The following is a 16,609-nucleotide window of genomic DNA, read 5'->3' as shown; positions in this document are numbered from 1 at the left end:
TGAGTTAAACAACACATTTAAAAATAAGATCAGTGCTATTTCGCTTTCTAAATTACGTTTTACCAATTATGGTTTACTATTATTATTATTATTATTATTATTATTATTATTATTATTATTATTATCGTTTGGTTTTGGCCCAAACTTTCGTAGGGCTTCTCCTGGCCCTGCACTCAGCTCTCTCCCGCTGGGGATGGGGTCACACCCGAGTCCGCCCTGTTCGAGGCGAGCCCCCTCCCCCTGGTGTGTCCCCCCCCCCCAGCCCTCTGATTGGTTAACACAGAGTTCGGTAATTCTCAGAGTTTCGTCAGCCTTGTAAGATGATGTACTGCTGCTGGGTCTTTGTTTCTGTGACACTCTGTCGTGGCTTGAGGCATTCTGTAGAGTCGCCATAGAAGAGGCTGCTTTATTCGTGTTAAAGTCGGGGACTTAGCTGGAAGCTCACGCGTGTGTTTAGTGGGGGGCAGGCGCGGTGTCCAAGGCGCCTGCAGGGGGCTCTGGGCTGATGAGCACACATGCGTCCCGGGTGGCACGCCTGGAGGGAGCGCCTCTTCCTCCTGCTGTCTCAGTCACTGTGGACGGATGTCTCCCCTGCAGGACCCGACACGGTCCACTGTGATTGGCCAAAGGCTCGTCGGCGGTCTGGGAGGGTGGGGGGTCGCCAAGGTGCTCTGCTTACTTTCCTTATGAGAAGCGTGTGAGTCTCAGAAACTTAGAATTTCGTAAACATTTTGTAGCTCCTTCGACGAGTACAGTTCAGAACTTAAATCTGGAAGACTGGAATGGAGCCCCGTGCACAAATCGGAGAAATTCTGGAGAGAAAATGCCGTGAGATTAAACGAGAAGAATTATGAGCTCTTGAAGTAAGTTTGAAAATTCCGGTTTCATATCTGTCTGTTCTGCACACCATTATCAGCACGTTCTTGTTATTCTTTAATCATTTGTAGATATTCCATGATTTTACCTTGTGTTTTGTTGCTCACTACTTTGGTTGAATGTGTTTTCACCTGCTCATGCTCCGTGGGTCTTTAATTTGTTCTCCCCCCACCCCCCCCCCCCCCCCCCCCGCCTTTACCCCGGGATGGGGCTTCTCTCACCATTTGTTCCATTTCATCAGAGTTCCTCTTCCTGAACACGAGTCCTCCAAGAGCCCCGGTTGTTGCAGGGTCTGATTTAAAGGACGCACGCTGGGTGGGCGTGGGCAGGGCTGCGGGAGTCGCTGGTGGGGAGGAGGGGTGTATTCTCAGCACGTCTAGTGCTTTTAATGGTTTTGATTTTTGAATTTTTTTTTCCTTCCGCAAAGCTGTCGATGATGATCTGTTACAGGCGTTCAGTATTCCAGCCCCAGCCCCGCCAGCACTGCCCCTCCCACCGCCACTGTTTCCAGTTTCCAGCCACCCCGCATGCCTGCCCCGCCTGCTCGGTGGCTTCTTTCTTTTTTTTTTTTTTTCTTTTTGGGTCACACCCAGCGATGCTCAGGGGTTACTCCTGGCTTTGCACTCAGGAATTACTCCTGGCGGTGCTTGGGGGACCATATGGGATGCCGGGGATCGAACCCGGGTCGGCCGAGTGCAAGGCAAACGCCCTACCCGTTATGCTATCGCTCCAGCCCCTCTTTTTTTTTTTTTTTTTTTTTAAATTTTATTTTATTGAATCCACATGTGGAAAATTACAATGCTTTCAGGCTTAAGTCTTAGTCATACAATGCTGAAAAAACCATCCCTTCACCAGTGTCGGTGGCTTATTTCATAGCAGTTGCTGTCAGTAATTTGCTAAAAGAATGATAGAAAATGTTTCCTAAGAAGAAGGTCGTGACGACTGCCGCATCTCGCCCTGGTGCCCGGGCCCGGGGGAAGAGGTGCTGAGATGCCAGCCCCACCCAGCCTCCATGTCGCCGGGCTGCTATCCAAGGGCGGCCGCCAAGGCCTTGCACTTCCTAGTGCTTTTTACATTTCCCCACTTCAAGCTTTTAACAACGACAAAGGAACTTGGCCGACAGAGTGTATGTCATCGACATGTCTTGAGGGCGGGGGGCGCGTGGGGGCTGCGGGAGGGTCCGTCCCTGTGCTGCTGAGGTGGCCTGTGAGGGCTGAGGAGGCCTCCAGGCGTGCCTGACCCCGAGCTGTCTCCCGCCCTTTCGCTGTAGTTTCAGGAGGACCAACATAGTGGAGGGGAAGTTTGTGTGTGTGTGTGGGGGGGGGCACGCCTGCAACGCTCAGGGCTCACTTCTGCCCCACAGAGTCACTCCTGGCAGTGCTCGGGGGGTTGAGCTCAGGTTGGCCACATGCAGGGCAAATGCTCTGCCTGCCGTGCTGTTGCTCCAGCCCCTTAACTGTGGTGCTCCATTGGCATGTAACAGTTGTCTTGTGCTCGTACCTTTTTCCCCACACGATCCTGTTTTTGCAAAGTCCCAGTAGTATTTTATTCGATCCTAAAATGATTATTCAAAGGGTCATATGCACACAAATTTTAAACTGAGAAACTGAAGAGTAAGAACAAATATGTCAAATGGTTTATTAGACTAGTCGTGTAAACTCCATTTTGGATTTGGATGGGCGCTTACCACCATTTCTTCTCCAGCAGACACCAGAGACAGAATTCACATTTAGATGAATTCTGAGGCTTTTGTGTGTTCCTGATGTTACTGAAGTGCCTGACGGAATCTCAGCTTGTGGTTAATGTGGTGATTGAGGTTTGCATTGTGGCTGCCTGCCGGTTCCGCTGTTGACTCGCAACTGTTCTCAGAGATGAATCGGGGCAACTCCTTGTTGTGTCTGATGCTCTTGAGCCTTTTATGGATGACTAGGATATAGACACACAGAGTGCGCGTCACCCGTTCACCAAGAATAGCAAAGATACTCTTATTGTCGCTCAAGTGCTCGAAGGATAAGTGCTGGAACCATTGACGGGCCTCAGGGTCTGGCTAAGAACATGAAGTCTCTGTGTTTCCTCGTATTTTGGACGTCCTTTGAGCCTCACACTGACCACACGTACAAGCGTTTCACTTGTACGTGGCGAGCTTGTTGCAGAGGGGCCCTGGTTGGTCGGGTCTGCCTGGGAGTCAGCATTTTCAGGGGCCGCAGACCACAGCTGCAGGACCCGGGTCTCTGCCGTGAGCAGGACTCTGGCCACAGAGCAGGGCTCGGGGCTGGGAGGCCGGGACACGACACTGCGGGCCTCGCTGCAGCTGCCCTCCCTGTAGAGGCTCTGAGCCCCGGGCAGCCTCGGGGGCCGGGGGTGAGTGAGGGGACCCGCCTTCACATGAGGCTGACAGGCGTGTCTGCAGGTCCGGCGTTCAGAACAGACTTGCTCTGAGGCGCACTGAACCTTCTCTTCATCTCATTTTTCAGTTTCATAGTATAACAATACAGTTTCAAAACCATAACATAGAATTAACCCGTTTTGGTTCAGTTGGACTGGGTTTGATAGAGCGGGGTTTGAAATTCAGAAGCGTGCCTGGGAGACGAGAACCTTGTGTTTCTTAGCGGATCACTGCATGGTTAAGTTGCACGGATTGCCGTTGGGCTGCTGTGTGGTGTGTGTGCTGTGGTCACTGAGGGCAGTGGTCAGTGTGAGGGCTGTGGTCAGTGTGAGGGCTGTGGTCAGTGAGGGCTGTGGTCAGTGAGGGCTGTGGTCAGTGTGAGGGCTGTGGTCAGTGTGAGGGCAGTGATCAGTGAGGGCAGTGGTCAGTGAGGGCAGTGGTCAGTGAGGGCTGTGGTCAGTGTGGGCAGTGGTCAGTGAGGGCTGTGGTCAGTGTGAGGGCTGTGGTCAGTGTGAGGGCTGTGGCCAGTGAGGGCAGTGGTCAGTGAGGACTGTGGTCAGTGAGGGCAGTGGTCAGTGTGAGGGCTGTGGTCAGTGAGGGCACTGGTTAGTGTGGGCAGTGGTCAGTGAGGGCAGTGGTCAGTGAGGGCATTAGTCAGGGCTGTGGTCAGTGAGGGCAGTGGTCAGTGAGGGCTGTGGTCAGTGAGGGCATTAGTCAGGGCTGTGGTCAGTGAGGGCAGTGGTCAGTGAGGGCTGTGGTCACTGAGGGCAGTGGCCAGTGAGGGCAGTGGTCAGTGTGAGGGCAGTGGCCAGTGAGGGCAGTGGTCAGTGCGGGCAGTGGTCAGTGAGGGCAGTGGTCACCGAGGGTCCTGATGCATGAGGGCTGTGGTCAGTGTGAGGGCTGTGGTCAATGAGGGCAGTGGTCAGTGTGTGGGCTGTGGTCAGTGAGGGCTGGGGGTCACTGAGGGCAGTGGCCAGTGAGGGCAGTGGTCAGTGTGAGGGCAGTGGCCAGTGAGGGCTGTGGTCAGTGTGAGGGCAGTGATCAGTGAGGGCAGTGGTCAGTGAGGGCAGTGGTCAGTGAGGGCTGTGGTCAGTGTGGGCAGTGGTCAGTGAGGGCTGTGGTCAGTGTGAGGGCTGTGGTCAGTGAGGGCTGTGGTCACTGAGGGCAGTGGCCAGTGAGGGCAGTGGTCAGTGTGAGGGCAGTGGCCAGTGAGGGCAGTGGTCAGTGCGGGCAGTGGTCAGTGAGGGCAGTGGTCACCGAGGGTCCTGATGCATGAAGGCTGTGGTCAGTGTGAGGGCTGTGGTCAATGAGGGCAGTGGTCAGTGTGTGGGCTGTGGCCAGTGAGGGCTGGGGTCACTGAGGGCAGTGGCCAGTGTGAGGGCAGTGGCCAGTGAGGGCAGTGGTCAGTGTGGGCAGTGGTCAGTGAGGGCAGTGGTCACCGGGGGTCCTGGTGCGTGGGGGCTGTGGCGGCACCGTGGCTGTGTCTGTGGGACGGAGTGTCTCGTGTTTCTGGGCACGGAGGAGCTGCCATCGAGAGGCGGCCCGTGGCTTCCGCCCCCCAGCTCTGTGGCGGGCTGGTGGCAGGAGGCGGCCCCGTGGGGTTCTCACGGGCAGGGCCGCCCCGACGGCGAGCGAGGGCCCCGGGCCTGCCCTCTCCCGGTCACGCTGCTCTGAGGGGCCCTGGAGCAGGGGAGACCGTGGCGTGGCTGAGGACGGCGCGGATGGCGGGTCGCTCTGCCCTGCCGGGGCCTGTCCCCCGCACACGGGCTGTTCTCCCCGGACCCACAGTCCTGGCCCTGCTCCCGCTCACTGCCCACATGTCTGTAGCACGGATTCATGTGTGTGCTGCAGAGGTTAAACGTGTGTGTGTGTGTGTGTGTGTGTGTGTGTGTGTGTGAGAGAGAGAGAGAGAGAGAGAGAGAGACAGAGAGAGAGAGAGAGAGAGAGAGAGAGAACGTGTGTGACCCTGTATGTATGTGTGTGTGTTGTGAATGTGAGAGTGTGTGTGTGAGTCTATGTGAGTATGTGAGTGTATGTGAGTGTATGTGTGAGTGTGTGTGAATGCGAGTGTGTGTGTGAGTGTATATGTGAGTATGTGAGTGTGTGAGTGTGTGTGTGAATGTGAGTGTGTGTATGAGTGTATATGAGTGTGTGTGTGTGAGTGTGTGAGTGTGTGAGTCTCGATAGCCCGGGCAGGGCTGAGGAGAGGCTTCCTCCTGCTGTCGTCCTCCCTACCTGTCACCTGCCTGGGCGGATATTCTGGTTCGTGTGTGCGCACACGTGGCTGTGACTCCATCGTCCCGGGAGGGGAGGGCCCACGGCCGGCTCTGCACGCAGGTGCCCTCGGGTGCTGGGAGAGAACCGCCTGGCCGAGTGGCCGCCAGTGTCCCCCCGTGTCCCCCGTCACGTAAGAGCCGGCGCACGGGCGCTCTGTGGGACTGTGAAGACTGTTCCATCACCGGCCGTGTTCCCGGAGCAGAGTGGCAGGACCTGCGACGTGGAAGAGTTTCCTATCGGGAGGACACTCATTCTTGCCGCTGTTGTTACTGTCGTTTGTGTGTGGTTGGGGGCCACCATGGCAGTGCCCAGGCTTGCTCTGGCTCTGCCCTGGCAGGGCCCCGGGCCAGTGAGTCAGGGCCTGTGGGGCAGCGTGCGGGCGGCGCCGTCCCTGAGCTCTGGCCCACGGGTCCCCCTTGCTCCCTGGAGCTGGCCGGGCACCCTGAGCACTGGGGGACTGCGAGTGGCCACACGGCGCCTGAGTACCCTGTGAGCTCGGGGAATTGTGAGTGGCCACACGGCGCCCGAGTGCCCTGTGGGCTCGGGGAACTGCGAGTGGCCACACGGCGCCTGAGTGCCCTGTGGGCTCGGGGGACTGCGAGTGGCCACACGGCGCCTGAGTGCCCTGTGGGCTCGGGGGACTGCGAGTGGCCACACGGCGCCTGAGTGCCCTGTGGGCTCGGGGACTGCGAGTGGCCACACGGCGCCTGAGTGCCCTGTGGGCTCGGGGACTGCGAGTGGCCACACGGCGCCTGAGTGCCCTGTGGGCTCGGGGGACTGCGAGTGGCCACACGGCGCCTGAGTGCCCTGTGGGCTCGGGGACTGCGAGTGGCCACACGGCGCCTGAGTGCCCTGTGGGCTCGGGGACTGCGAGTGGCCACACGGCGCCTGAGTGCCTGTGGGCTCGGGGACTGCGAGTGGCCACACCGCACCTGAGTGCCCTGTGGGCTCGTGTGTGCGTGTCTCAGGGCGAGGGTGTGTGCTGCGTGCAGGAGCCCTAACGGAATCTCCGGGCTGATTCCAGAATCCTCACGAAGCTCCTGGAGGTGTCAGATGACCCCCAAGTCCTGGCCGTGGCTGCCCATGACGTTGGCGAGTACGTGCGGCACTACCCGAGGGGCAAGAGGTAAGTGGGGCCGGGAGCACCGGCTGGGGCGGGGGCAGGGCACCGAGTGCAGGGGCAGGCCGGGGTCTGACGGGCGGCCGCACCTGACATCCAGCAGGCCCGGCCGTCCCCTGGGGCAGCAGCAAAGGCCCGGAGGCCGCCCAGGAGGGGCCGAGCAGAGCTGGGGGAGTGCCGCAGGCGGGGACACGGGGGCGGGGTGGCAGGCGCGGAGAGTCGGGAGGGAAGACTGGAGTCCAGAAGCCCCGGGAGAGCTGGGAAGGAGGTGAGACAGCGGCTGCAGGCCTGGCTCACGGCCCTCTCCCCGCAGGGTCATCGAGCAGCTGGGCGGCAAGCAGCTGGTCATGAACCACATGCACCACGAGGACCAGCAGGTGCGCTACAACGCGCTCCTGGCCGTGCAGAAGCTCATGGTGCACAACTGGTGCGTACCCCCCCTCCCAGGGCCAGAGCGCGGGGTGGCCGGGAGGGCGGGCAGGCCAGCAGAGCCGGGTCCTCGTCCTTCCCACGCCCTCCCCTCTGCTGGGGCCGAGGTCGCTGCTGCGCCAGGGTGGGCTTGTGGGGGTGAAGGTGGGAGCGGGGGTGGCCCAGGAGGTCGTGCAGGGGTGCGGCCTAGGGCAGAGCGGGCTCAGGGCCTGCAGGGCAGAGCGGGCTCAGGGCCTGCTCCGTGACCTGTGCACAGGAGCACGGGTGGATGCAGAGGCCACTCGGAAACGGGCCCGAGGGGGCAGCCTGCGTGGGCTTCTCCCCCGGGCCCCACCCCCAGGCTACAGCACCGTGTCGCCGAGAATTCTCTGGGGCTTCCCTCGTTTGTGTCCTGGGTGAAGTGTCGCTGGAGGAACGCCTGCCATCCCGGAGTCGGAGGCTCTTGGAATCCTGGATTTGGATTTTCCTGATGATTTTTGCAGAGTAGCTGGGAATGCAGTTCTCTCTCTCTCTCTCTCTCTCTCTCTCTCTCTCTCTCTCATTCTCTGTCTCTCTCTCTCTCTCTCTGTCTCTCTCTCTCTGTCTCTATCTCTCATTCTGTCTCTTTCTCTCTGTCTCTCGTCTCTCTGTCTCCATCTCTCTCTCCCCAACTCAGGGTTGCTGCAGTCTGGTTCTCGTTCTATTCATATAGTCAGTTGTTTTGGTGCATTGAGCTTCAGCCTCTGTTTGAGCGCATGCGTCTCGCAGCATTAGCGTCTCGCAGCATTAGCGTCCCGGAGAGGGTCAGTTTCTGATGTGAGGGGGGAGGGCGTCTCCGCCCAGCAGCTGCGGAGACCCGCGAGACGGCCTCCAGCTCCCCGGGCAGCAGTGCTGCTGAGAGGAAGGCGCCCGCAGGTCTCCCCCCGAGGCGGGGCCAGGCAGAGGCCGAGGACGTGCCGGTGCTCTGGCCAGCAGGGCGGGATGGAGGCAGGCCGTCAGGATGGGGAAGAAGCTTCTGGAGCGCTGGCCTTGGTGCTCTAAGGTAAGAGGTCGGTTTCCCACGGCCCAGGCGCTGGCGCCGGCAGCAGGAAGGCCAGTGACTCAGTCGGTCAGTGGGGTGTCGGGCCCGGGCTTCCCTGGCCAGTGACTGGGGCTCACACTCGGCCCCGGTTTTAGGCTTTAATCGCTGTGTGCCTAAGGTTCTATGGACTCTTGAGCACTGTTTGGGCCCTTCTTGGTGGTGATACTCCAGCAATAGGCTTGACTTGCTGTTTCTGACCAAGCGTGCAGAGTCCTCCTGGTGTGGCCGCTGCCCGCCGTGGGGAGAAGGCAGACAGCTGGCAGGAGGGCGCCCTTAGCCCTGCAGGAGCGGTCCGAGGGGTGCGGACGGGGTTGGTGGCGGCTCGTACGCATGGGCAGGGCCACCACTGCCCCGGGTCACGTCAGACAGACTGGCTCACCAGGGGGCGGGAAGGAAATCTCCCGCAGTTACCAGCAGTGCTCTGGAGAGCCGCGGTCCAAGGACAGACGGCGTCAGCTCCTCTCCCTGACAGAAGGCAGGCAGTGCAGTGAGGACCAGAGCCACCGGGCGCGGGCACGCAGGTGCCCAGCAGTTACGGGAGCCGCGCCTAGGTAAGGAACTGCAGCTGGCGGCACGAGCCCGAGGGGCTCTGTGAGGGAGGGGCGGGCGCCCCGCAGGGGTGAGTGAAGCGGCCTGTCAGACCCATCCCTCAAGGCGCTGCTGTGAGCGGCCTCGGGCCCAGCCCATGGGGAAGGAGCTATGGCGGCCTGCCCTGCACGGCGCCTCCTCGCACCCCGCACTGCCCTGGCAAGCGATACAGCATCGCCGAGCAGCCCGAGTCTTGGCCAGTGCTGGCTGTGCAGGTGCGCCCGCCCGCCCGCAGCCCAGAGGCCGTTGCGTCTCCCCAGGGGCGGTGGCCAGGGGAGAGGAACAGCGAGGCAGCGAGTGGGTCAGCACGGCCCAGTCCTGTCCGGGTGCGAGTGGGCGCGGCCAGGCCAGGAGGCGGGAGCAGTCTCCGAGCACTGCCCCCTTTAAGCCAGCCGCGAGAGGTCCAGGGCGGGATATCGGATGCCACGCGGCCACTGGCGGCCAGGGGCTCGGGCCTGGGAAGGTGTGTCTGAGTGGGAGCCTCGCGCCACCCTGCCCTGCCCGGGGGGCTGTGGAGGCAGGAGCCTACTACCACGCATGCCCGTGGCAGGAGAGCCCACTGCACGTGCCGAGTTCACCCAAACAGACCTGTTGTGAACATCGGTCTCTGGGGGCCGCAGACACTCTCGGGTTAGGAGCAAAGTACCGCGGGGCATCCACAGTCGCATGTTCTTGGTTGGGCAGACCGATTCATAATGTACCCCGGGAGAACCGGTGACACTTGCTTGTCACATAGTTTGCCAATTCTCCGTTTTAAAAAACCAGTGAAGTCGAGGCTGAGTTTTCAAACAGCCTCTTTTCCCCTCTCCAGTCCCTTATCGTCAGCTAGCATGCAGTGCATCCCCGCGGTCTGACCTCTCCAGGAGTGACGAGTGGGACCTTACTCTCTGAAGCTGCTGATTGGTGCCGGTACAAACACACCTTGTAAAAATAACTCGAGACTTTTAAGCAAAGCTCAGTGATCAAATGCTCCTCGATGTGTTAAAATTTTGTTCATCCACACTTGCTCTCTGACCAAGTTAACTGAACTTGGAAATAATTAGCTACTTTATTGTATCTTTGCACCAGTCAAGAATCTTGAGAGACCATATTATTTACCATCCAGATATCCTTAACCTTGCTAGTAGAGTCTTATATCCAAATTTAAAACCTGAGAAGTTTATATCTCAAACAAAACGTTGCTCTTTAAACCAGTTTTTGATTTCACCCATTACTTCAAATCATTAGTTTCCCAGACCAAGCGATCAATTCCCAGCTGAGACAGAAGCTAACATACGCTAACACATGCTTTCAGACACGAAAAGAAGCCCCTGGTTTTCACTAGACTTTCAGATACCAGCCTAAGAAAACATTCAAACTGCCAGTGTCTGTGAAAACACGAGAAAGTATTTCTTAATGTAGTTTTGGTATCTTCTGTATCGGTTATTGGCGAAGAAGCCTGATTTCTCATTAGGTTTCAGCCGGGAAAGCAGCGCGTGTCAGGTGACCTCTGCGCCGTGTCACACAGCTCCCGCCTCGCCTCTGTGCTGGGCTCTGACTCCGCAGTCTCTCCTTGCAGTCAGCACCCAGGTCAGAGGCTTTCAGCTTAGCCACGGCCCAACAGGCCCAGAAGCACCTTGACTTCACAGTTTTCACACTCAGACAGACAAGCTGGGCACAGACAGAGAGCACAGAGCTGGGAGTCAGCCGGGAGTCAGCCAGCGTGCACACAGGCAGAGCCCTCCAGCCATCACCGTGCTGCTCTCTGGCTCTCCAGAGAGAGCGTGGGGTGGGCAGGGCCCCTGCCCCGCAGGCAGCAGGCCCAGCTTTGGTTCCCGGCATCCCGTGTGGTCCTCTGAGCACTGCCAGGAGTGATTCCTGAGCATCAACAGGGATGGCCCCAAACAAAGCAAAAAAGCCAAGGGGACGAATGATTAAACTTCCCCTCTCACGTGAATTCTCAGTATTCTGCCCGACACAGCAGAATACGTGGCACAGAGTGGGCTGTTCAGAGAAGCAGTTTCCCGGTGTAGGCTCGCACGAGAGGGAGCAGGATGTCTGCTGAGAGTGGACTCTGCGAGGCACGGCTAGTCTCCGGTTGGACTGAAAGGGGCCAGGGCTTGCTCAGATGGCAGAGGACGTGCCAGGCGTGTGGGGACCCAGATTCTACCCTCAGTGCCCCACTAACCGCAGCCCCATTACAAACAGTAGAACAGGGGCCAGAGAGATGGGAGATGGGGACGGTGCTTACCTTGTGCCAGCTGACCCAGGCTTGATACCTGGTACCACGTAGTCTCCTGAGCCCAGAGCCAGGGGTGAGCCCTGAGCACAGAGCCGGGAGTCAGCCCTGAGCCCAGAGCCAGGGGTGAGCCCTGAGCACAGAGCCAGGAGTGAGCCCCGAGCACAGAGTTGGGAGTGAGCCCTGAGCACAGAGCCGGGAGTCAGCCCTGAGCACAGAGCCGGGAGTCAGCCCTGAGCACGGAGCCAGGAGTGAGCCCTGAGCACAGAGCTGGGAGTGAGCCCCGAGCACAGAGCTGGGAGGAGCCCTGAGCACTGAGTGGGGAGTCAGCCCCGAGCACAGAGCTGGGAGGAGCCCTGAGCACAGAGCTGTGTGAGGCCCGAGCACCATGGGCACGTCCTCTTCCCTTCAGGACGGTGTTGGCCTTCCTCAGCCCCCGCTCGTGAGCGTCGTGGTCCCTGGACGACACCCTTCCCGATTCCCAGTGCTCCCCTGCTTTTCGCTGACCTTTCTACTGCAGACGCACTATTGTTTTCTCCTAGTTTTGTTTCGAGGCCACTCCTGGGTGCTGGGTCTTGGGCGCTTGGTGCTGGGGTCGGACCTGCAGTGTAGACGCCTGGGCTCGGCCCATGAGCTCTCTCCTCTCTGGACCCAGACACGGGTTTCTGATTCTCTGGTAGTGCTCTATTCCCCGCGTGTCTGTTCGTCAGACCAGATCTTGGGTTTGGGTTTCCCTTTCCTTTTCTCCAGCCTGGGGGTGTTGCACAGCCCGGCCACGTCCCGAGCACCACGGCACGGCTTTGCCTCGAGTGAAGCTGCCGCTCTTGCTGGCAGGGAATTACTGTTTGCTGAAGCAGAAGTTTCAGTGGTCGATGACTGCAGGGCATGGGACTGCACTGGCTTTGAAGCCGCTCAGTGTTGTTTCCGGCCAGTGTGCGGATGGGTGAGCACGGGAGGGAGCCCTTGGCACGGAGCCGGGAGTGATCCCTGAGCACAGAGCCGGGAGTGATCCCTGAGCACAGAGCCGGGAGTGGGCCCTGAGCACAGAGCCTGGAGTCAGCCCTGAGCACAGAGCTGGGAGTGAGCCCTGAGCACAGTTGGGAGTGAGCCCTGAGCACAGTCGGGAGTGAGCCCTGTAAGGAGCTCTAGCGGCCCGTGATGATGCTCCGTTCTTCTTGCTGCCTGGAGGCTGGCGGGTGTCTGAGGGGCCTCGGGGTGCTGTGGAGACTGACACGGGCAGGGACACGCGGACAGTGACAGGCGCTCGAAGAGCTTTCATGTCTGCCCTCGGTTCGTGACTATCATCACCGTCGTCAGGTGTCAGGGTGCCTGCAGGGTGAGTCTGAGGGTGACCCCCCGGTTCCGCAGCAGAGGGGTGTGGCTGGCCCGGGGCTGCAGGAGCACTGGCCTGTGGTAGGCCGGGCACCCCGGGGGCTTCTCCTTCTCCCCTGACCTTCCCACATTTCCTCCTCCAAGCAGAAGTTGCTTCAGCGCCGTGCTCTCCAGACCTTGGTCGCAGGTGACCGAGGCTTTGCGCGAGGTGTGGGTGGAAGGGCTCCTGCCGCTGATGTCACAGTCTGGGTGTCCAGGCGCTTCCCAGGGACGCAGGCACACGCAGTGGCAGCTCGCACGGACGGGGCTGGAGCGAGAAAAAGTCTTGCAAAGCTTTTGAGTTCATTAAATAGCTGTTTTATGAGCTGCTTCCTAGTTGAGTTTTAGGCACGTAATGGGGTCCCCAGCGGGCCTGCGTGCCCCCTTCCCTCAGCGGGCCTGCGTGCCCCCTGCCCCCCGCGGGCCTGCGTGCCCCCCTGCCCCCCGCGGGCCTGCGTGCCCCCTGCCCCCCGCGGGCCTCCCTGCCCCCCTGCCCCCCGCGGGCCTGCGTGCCCCCCTGCCCCCAGCGGGCCTGCGTGCCCCCTGCCCCCAGCGGGCCTCTGTGCCCCCCTGCCCCCCGCGGGCCTGCATGACCCCCTGCCCCCAGCGGGCCTGCGTGCCCCCCTGCCCCCAGCGGGCCTGCGTGCCCCCCTGCCCCCAGCGGGCCTGCGTGCCCCCTGCCCCCAGCGGGTCTGCGTGCCCCCTGCCCCCAGCGGGCCTGCGTGCCCCCCTGCCCCCAGCGGGCCTGCGTGCCCCCCTGCCCCCAGCGGGTCTGCGTGCCCCCCTGCCCCCAGCGGGTCTGCGTGCCCCCCTGCCCCCAGCGGGCCTGCGTGTCCCCTGCCCCCAGCGGGTCTGCGTGCCCCCCTGCCCCCAGCGGGCCTGCGTGCCCCCCTGCCCCCAGCGGGTCTGCGTGCCCCCCTGCCCCCAGCGGGCCTGCGTGTCCCCTGCCCCCAGCGGGCCTGCGTGCCCCCCTGCCCCCAGCGGGCCTGCGTGCCCCCCTGCCCCCCGCGGGCCTGCGTGCCCCCTGCCCCCCGCGGGCCTCCGTGCCCCCCTGCCCCCCGCGGGCCTGCGTGACCCCCTGCCCCCAGCGGGCCTGCGTGCCCCCCTGCCCCCCGCGGGCCTCCGTGCCCCCCTGCCCCCAGCGGGCCTGCGTGCCCCCCTGCCCCCAGCGGGCCTGCGTGCCCCCTGCCCCCAGCGGGCCTGCGTGCCCCCTGCCCCCAGCGGGCCTGCGTGCCCCCCTGCCCCCAGCGGGCCTGCGTGCCCCCCTGCCCCCAGCGGGTCTGCGTGCCCCCCTGCCCCCAGCGGGCCTGCGTGTCCCCTGCCCCCAGCGGGTCTGCGTGCCCCCCTGCCCCCAGCGGGTCTGCGTGCCCCCCTGCCCCCAGCGGGTCTGCGTGCCCCCCTGCCCCCAGCGGGCCTGCGTGTCCCCTGCCCCCAGCGGGTCTGCGTGCCCCCCTGCCCCCAGCGGGCCTGCGTGCCCCCTGCCCCCGCACTCTGCACCCCCCACCCCGCCTCCGTTTGGCCGTCACAGAGCCTCACGGCTGCCCCTACACCTCGTGTCTCCAGTGTTGCTGAGACGTGTTGGGGTCCGTGGCTGTGCCGCTCTCCCCCTCGGGGGACGGGGACTCGGTCCCACGCGGGCTGGTACTGCCCGTGCTCCTCCCCGCCCGATTTTGAATTGCTTCCTTAGTTGCCTTTCATGCATCCCATCTAGATGTTCCATCTCCTCGGGGGAAAGACTCAGGGGTAGTTAGTGATTACACAGTACAGCACAGTGGGTAGGGTGCTTGCCTTGCACACGGCCGACCCGGGTTCGATTCCTCCGTCCCTCTCAGAGAGCCCAGCAAGCTACTGAGAGTATCTTGCCTGCACAGCAGAGCCTGGCAAGCTCCCCATGACGTATTCAATATGCCAAAAACAGTAACAGCAAGTCTCACAGTGGAGACATTACTGGTGCCCGCTCCAGCAAATCGTTGAGCAATGGGATGGCAGTGATGCTGTAGAAAATTGAGAAATTAACCATGGATGGTCTTTCACCTTAAAGAAACATACCTTTTCATATGAATATTTGACTGGATTCTTATTGCATTTCTATTTGAAAAAATCATATAAAGCAAAGCATAGGTACCAGTTTCTATTTTAAAACCCCTTATGTGAGTTCAGTGAAATTTATCTTCAATCCTTGCTTAATTTCAAAAGTGAATTTAGGGACGGGATAGCTGACCCAGGGTTTGAGGGGGTTAAGGCTGGCCTTGATCAGAGACCTCGCCAGGAGTGATCCCTAGGCACAAGCACGGAGAAAGCCCCGAACCCTCTGGGTGTGGCTCCCAAACTAAAACAAAACAATTTTTTTTTAAAAGGCGAATTCACTGAAAAGGAGGGTACTGAAGTATTAGTGCCAATGTGTGTGTGTGTGTGTGTGTGTGTGTGTGTGTGTGTGTGTGTGTTTTAAATATATTTCTTTTTCTTAACACAGTGTCAAAACTTGGGAATATTTATTTCCTTGTTCTTTTCCGTAAGGGTTATCTGTGTCTGTGGGTGCCAGAAATCAAGCCTTTTCCTCGGCAGTTTTCCCCTGGAAGTGCCAGTTCACGCCCCTGTGTTTGGTGCTCTGTGCACTGTGCTTTTACCAGATCCTGAGAGATAACCTGACCACCAGTATTTTATCTGAGTTGCCTTGCGGGGGGCGGGGCGGGGGGCAGACAGGAAGGAGCAGACCCTTTGCGTTCCAGAGTTCAGTTCCTGAGGGCTGCTGGGATTGTTTCCGTTTCTTCCTCTGTAGCTCCCAAGTACCACACAGCCCTCATCTGGGTAGGAAACGAGAGAACTGTGAGAGCTTCAGCTTCGTGACTCCCGTCGTTCTGTGAAAGTGGCGTTATGCCCGCTAGAGCACCTCGAAAGCGTTTTTGTGATATGGTGGGAGAAGACTCCATAAAGCTACTTGAAATGTAGCAGAAGTTGGTTCTGGCTTTCAGTTGACGCTCACTTGAAAGGTGACCGTCCTCAAACGTTAAAAGAGTTTTCAGAAAGTTTATCCGAGAATGTTCTGACTTCTCCAGACTCTTGTGAAGAATCATACGCATGCTAACTTCTGGGTTGCCTAAAAATAAACTTAGGATGTTTCCCATTTGTATACTTCCGTGCCTGAGGCTGCAGAGGCATCTCTCGGGCAGATTGGGGAGACCGTAAGGGGCCAAGACACTTGGGTGTGGCCCAGCCCTGTCCCTGCTGTCCCCGCATTGGTCACTGAGCTGCCGTGAGTGGGCCCTGAGCCACAGCCCGCCCCCCGGCCCCAGCTAGCCCAGTCAGCTAACAACCCCTTTTGCAAGTGGAAGAAAGTTTAAGCAGCCCTGATACCATGGAGTGCAATGTTTTATTTGATAAGGTGATTTTCGTATTGTGGTTAGTAATGTTTTTGTGCTTTTGAAATTTGTCTTAAGTTTGTTCAGCCTACATCAAAATTACGTCTGCATATCTGTGTGTATGTGTGTGTAGATGTCGACATGGATAAGTTTTCTAAGGTTTTCGGCATGTTCTAATGTTCAAAGTGCAGTGTATCCAGTGTCAGTGTGTCACTCTGACAGCCAACAACATTTGTTTCTCAGTAAGTTAAAATGATTTAGATATGTGTTTTATGTGCTTAACTTAATATTTACGGTTAATTATTCAGCCCGCCAGGAGTCATTTCTGAGCATAGAGCCGGAGTCAGTGCTGAGCGCCCGGTGTGCCCCCAGCACTAACAAGAGAAGGGAGTAGACTCACACGGGAGGCGGGAGGGGCCCTAGGACGGGTCCTGAGGTGCGGGCGGCTGCTCCTGCGGGCAGGGCTGTGGAGGTTGCCGGGCAGGACGGTCCTGAGTGGCCTCTGGGCGGTGAGGGCAGTGGCCGCTCCTCCGCAGAGGCGGGAACGTGCGCAGGGCGGGACTCGGTTTGTCTCTGGAGAGAGGGGATGCTTGCATTCTCCCGGTGAGCGGTGGTGCAGGGACAGTCTGGGGGGAGCCTGCCCTCCCTCCAGCCCCCCGCTGGGCTCGGATAGTGCACACGTGGCCGGAGGGAAGAGCCGAGGCAGAATGGCGGGTTTCTCTTTCCCCCTGTTCTTGGCTCACACCTGCAGTGCTCTGGGCTTACTCTGGGCTCTGTGCTCGGGTCATTCCTGGCAGGACTGAGGGCCCAGCTTGCTGCCCTGCGGATCCGGTCCACGCCCCACCCTCTAGGGCAGGGCGCCTCGCCCTGACTCTGAGCACTGGAGTAGGGGTCCCTGCCGTGGGCCGGAGGGGCAGGCTTTCCC

The 16,609-nt window shown here is 59.9% G+C and overlaps 1 protein-coding gene across 1 annotated transcript in view; it reads left to right on the top strand.

Moving 5' to 3' along the window:
• The window catches only part of ATP6V1H (ATPase H+ transporting V1 subunit H), a 44,641-nt gene that overhangs the window by 26,239 nt on the left and 1,793 nt on the right, over window positions 1–16,609 (top strand). Inside the window, 3 exon segments of the mRNA XM_055128221.1 lie at window positions 738–863; window positions 6,564–6,665; window positions 6,973–7,086. Coding sequence (XP_054984196.1) covers window positions 738–863; window positions 6,564–6,665; window positions 6,973–7,086 — 342 coding nt within the window.

The sequence above is a fragment of the Sorex araneus genome, chromosome 2, assembly GCF_027595985.1.
Source record: "Sorex araneus isolate mSorAra2 chromosome 2, mSorAra2.pri, whole genome shotgun sequence".
NCBI classification, from domain to species: domain Eukaryota; kingdom Metazoa; phylum Chordata; class Mammalia; order Eulipotyphla; family Soricidae; genus Sorex; species Sorex araneus.
This window is presented reverse-complemented; position numbering and strand designations above follow the sequence as displayed.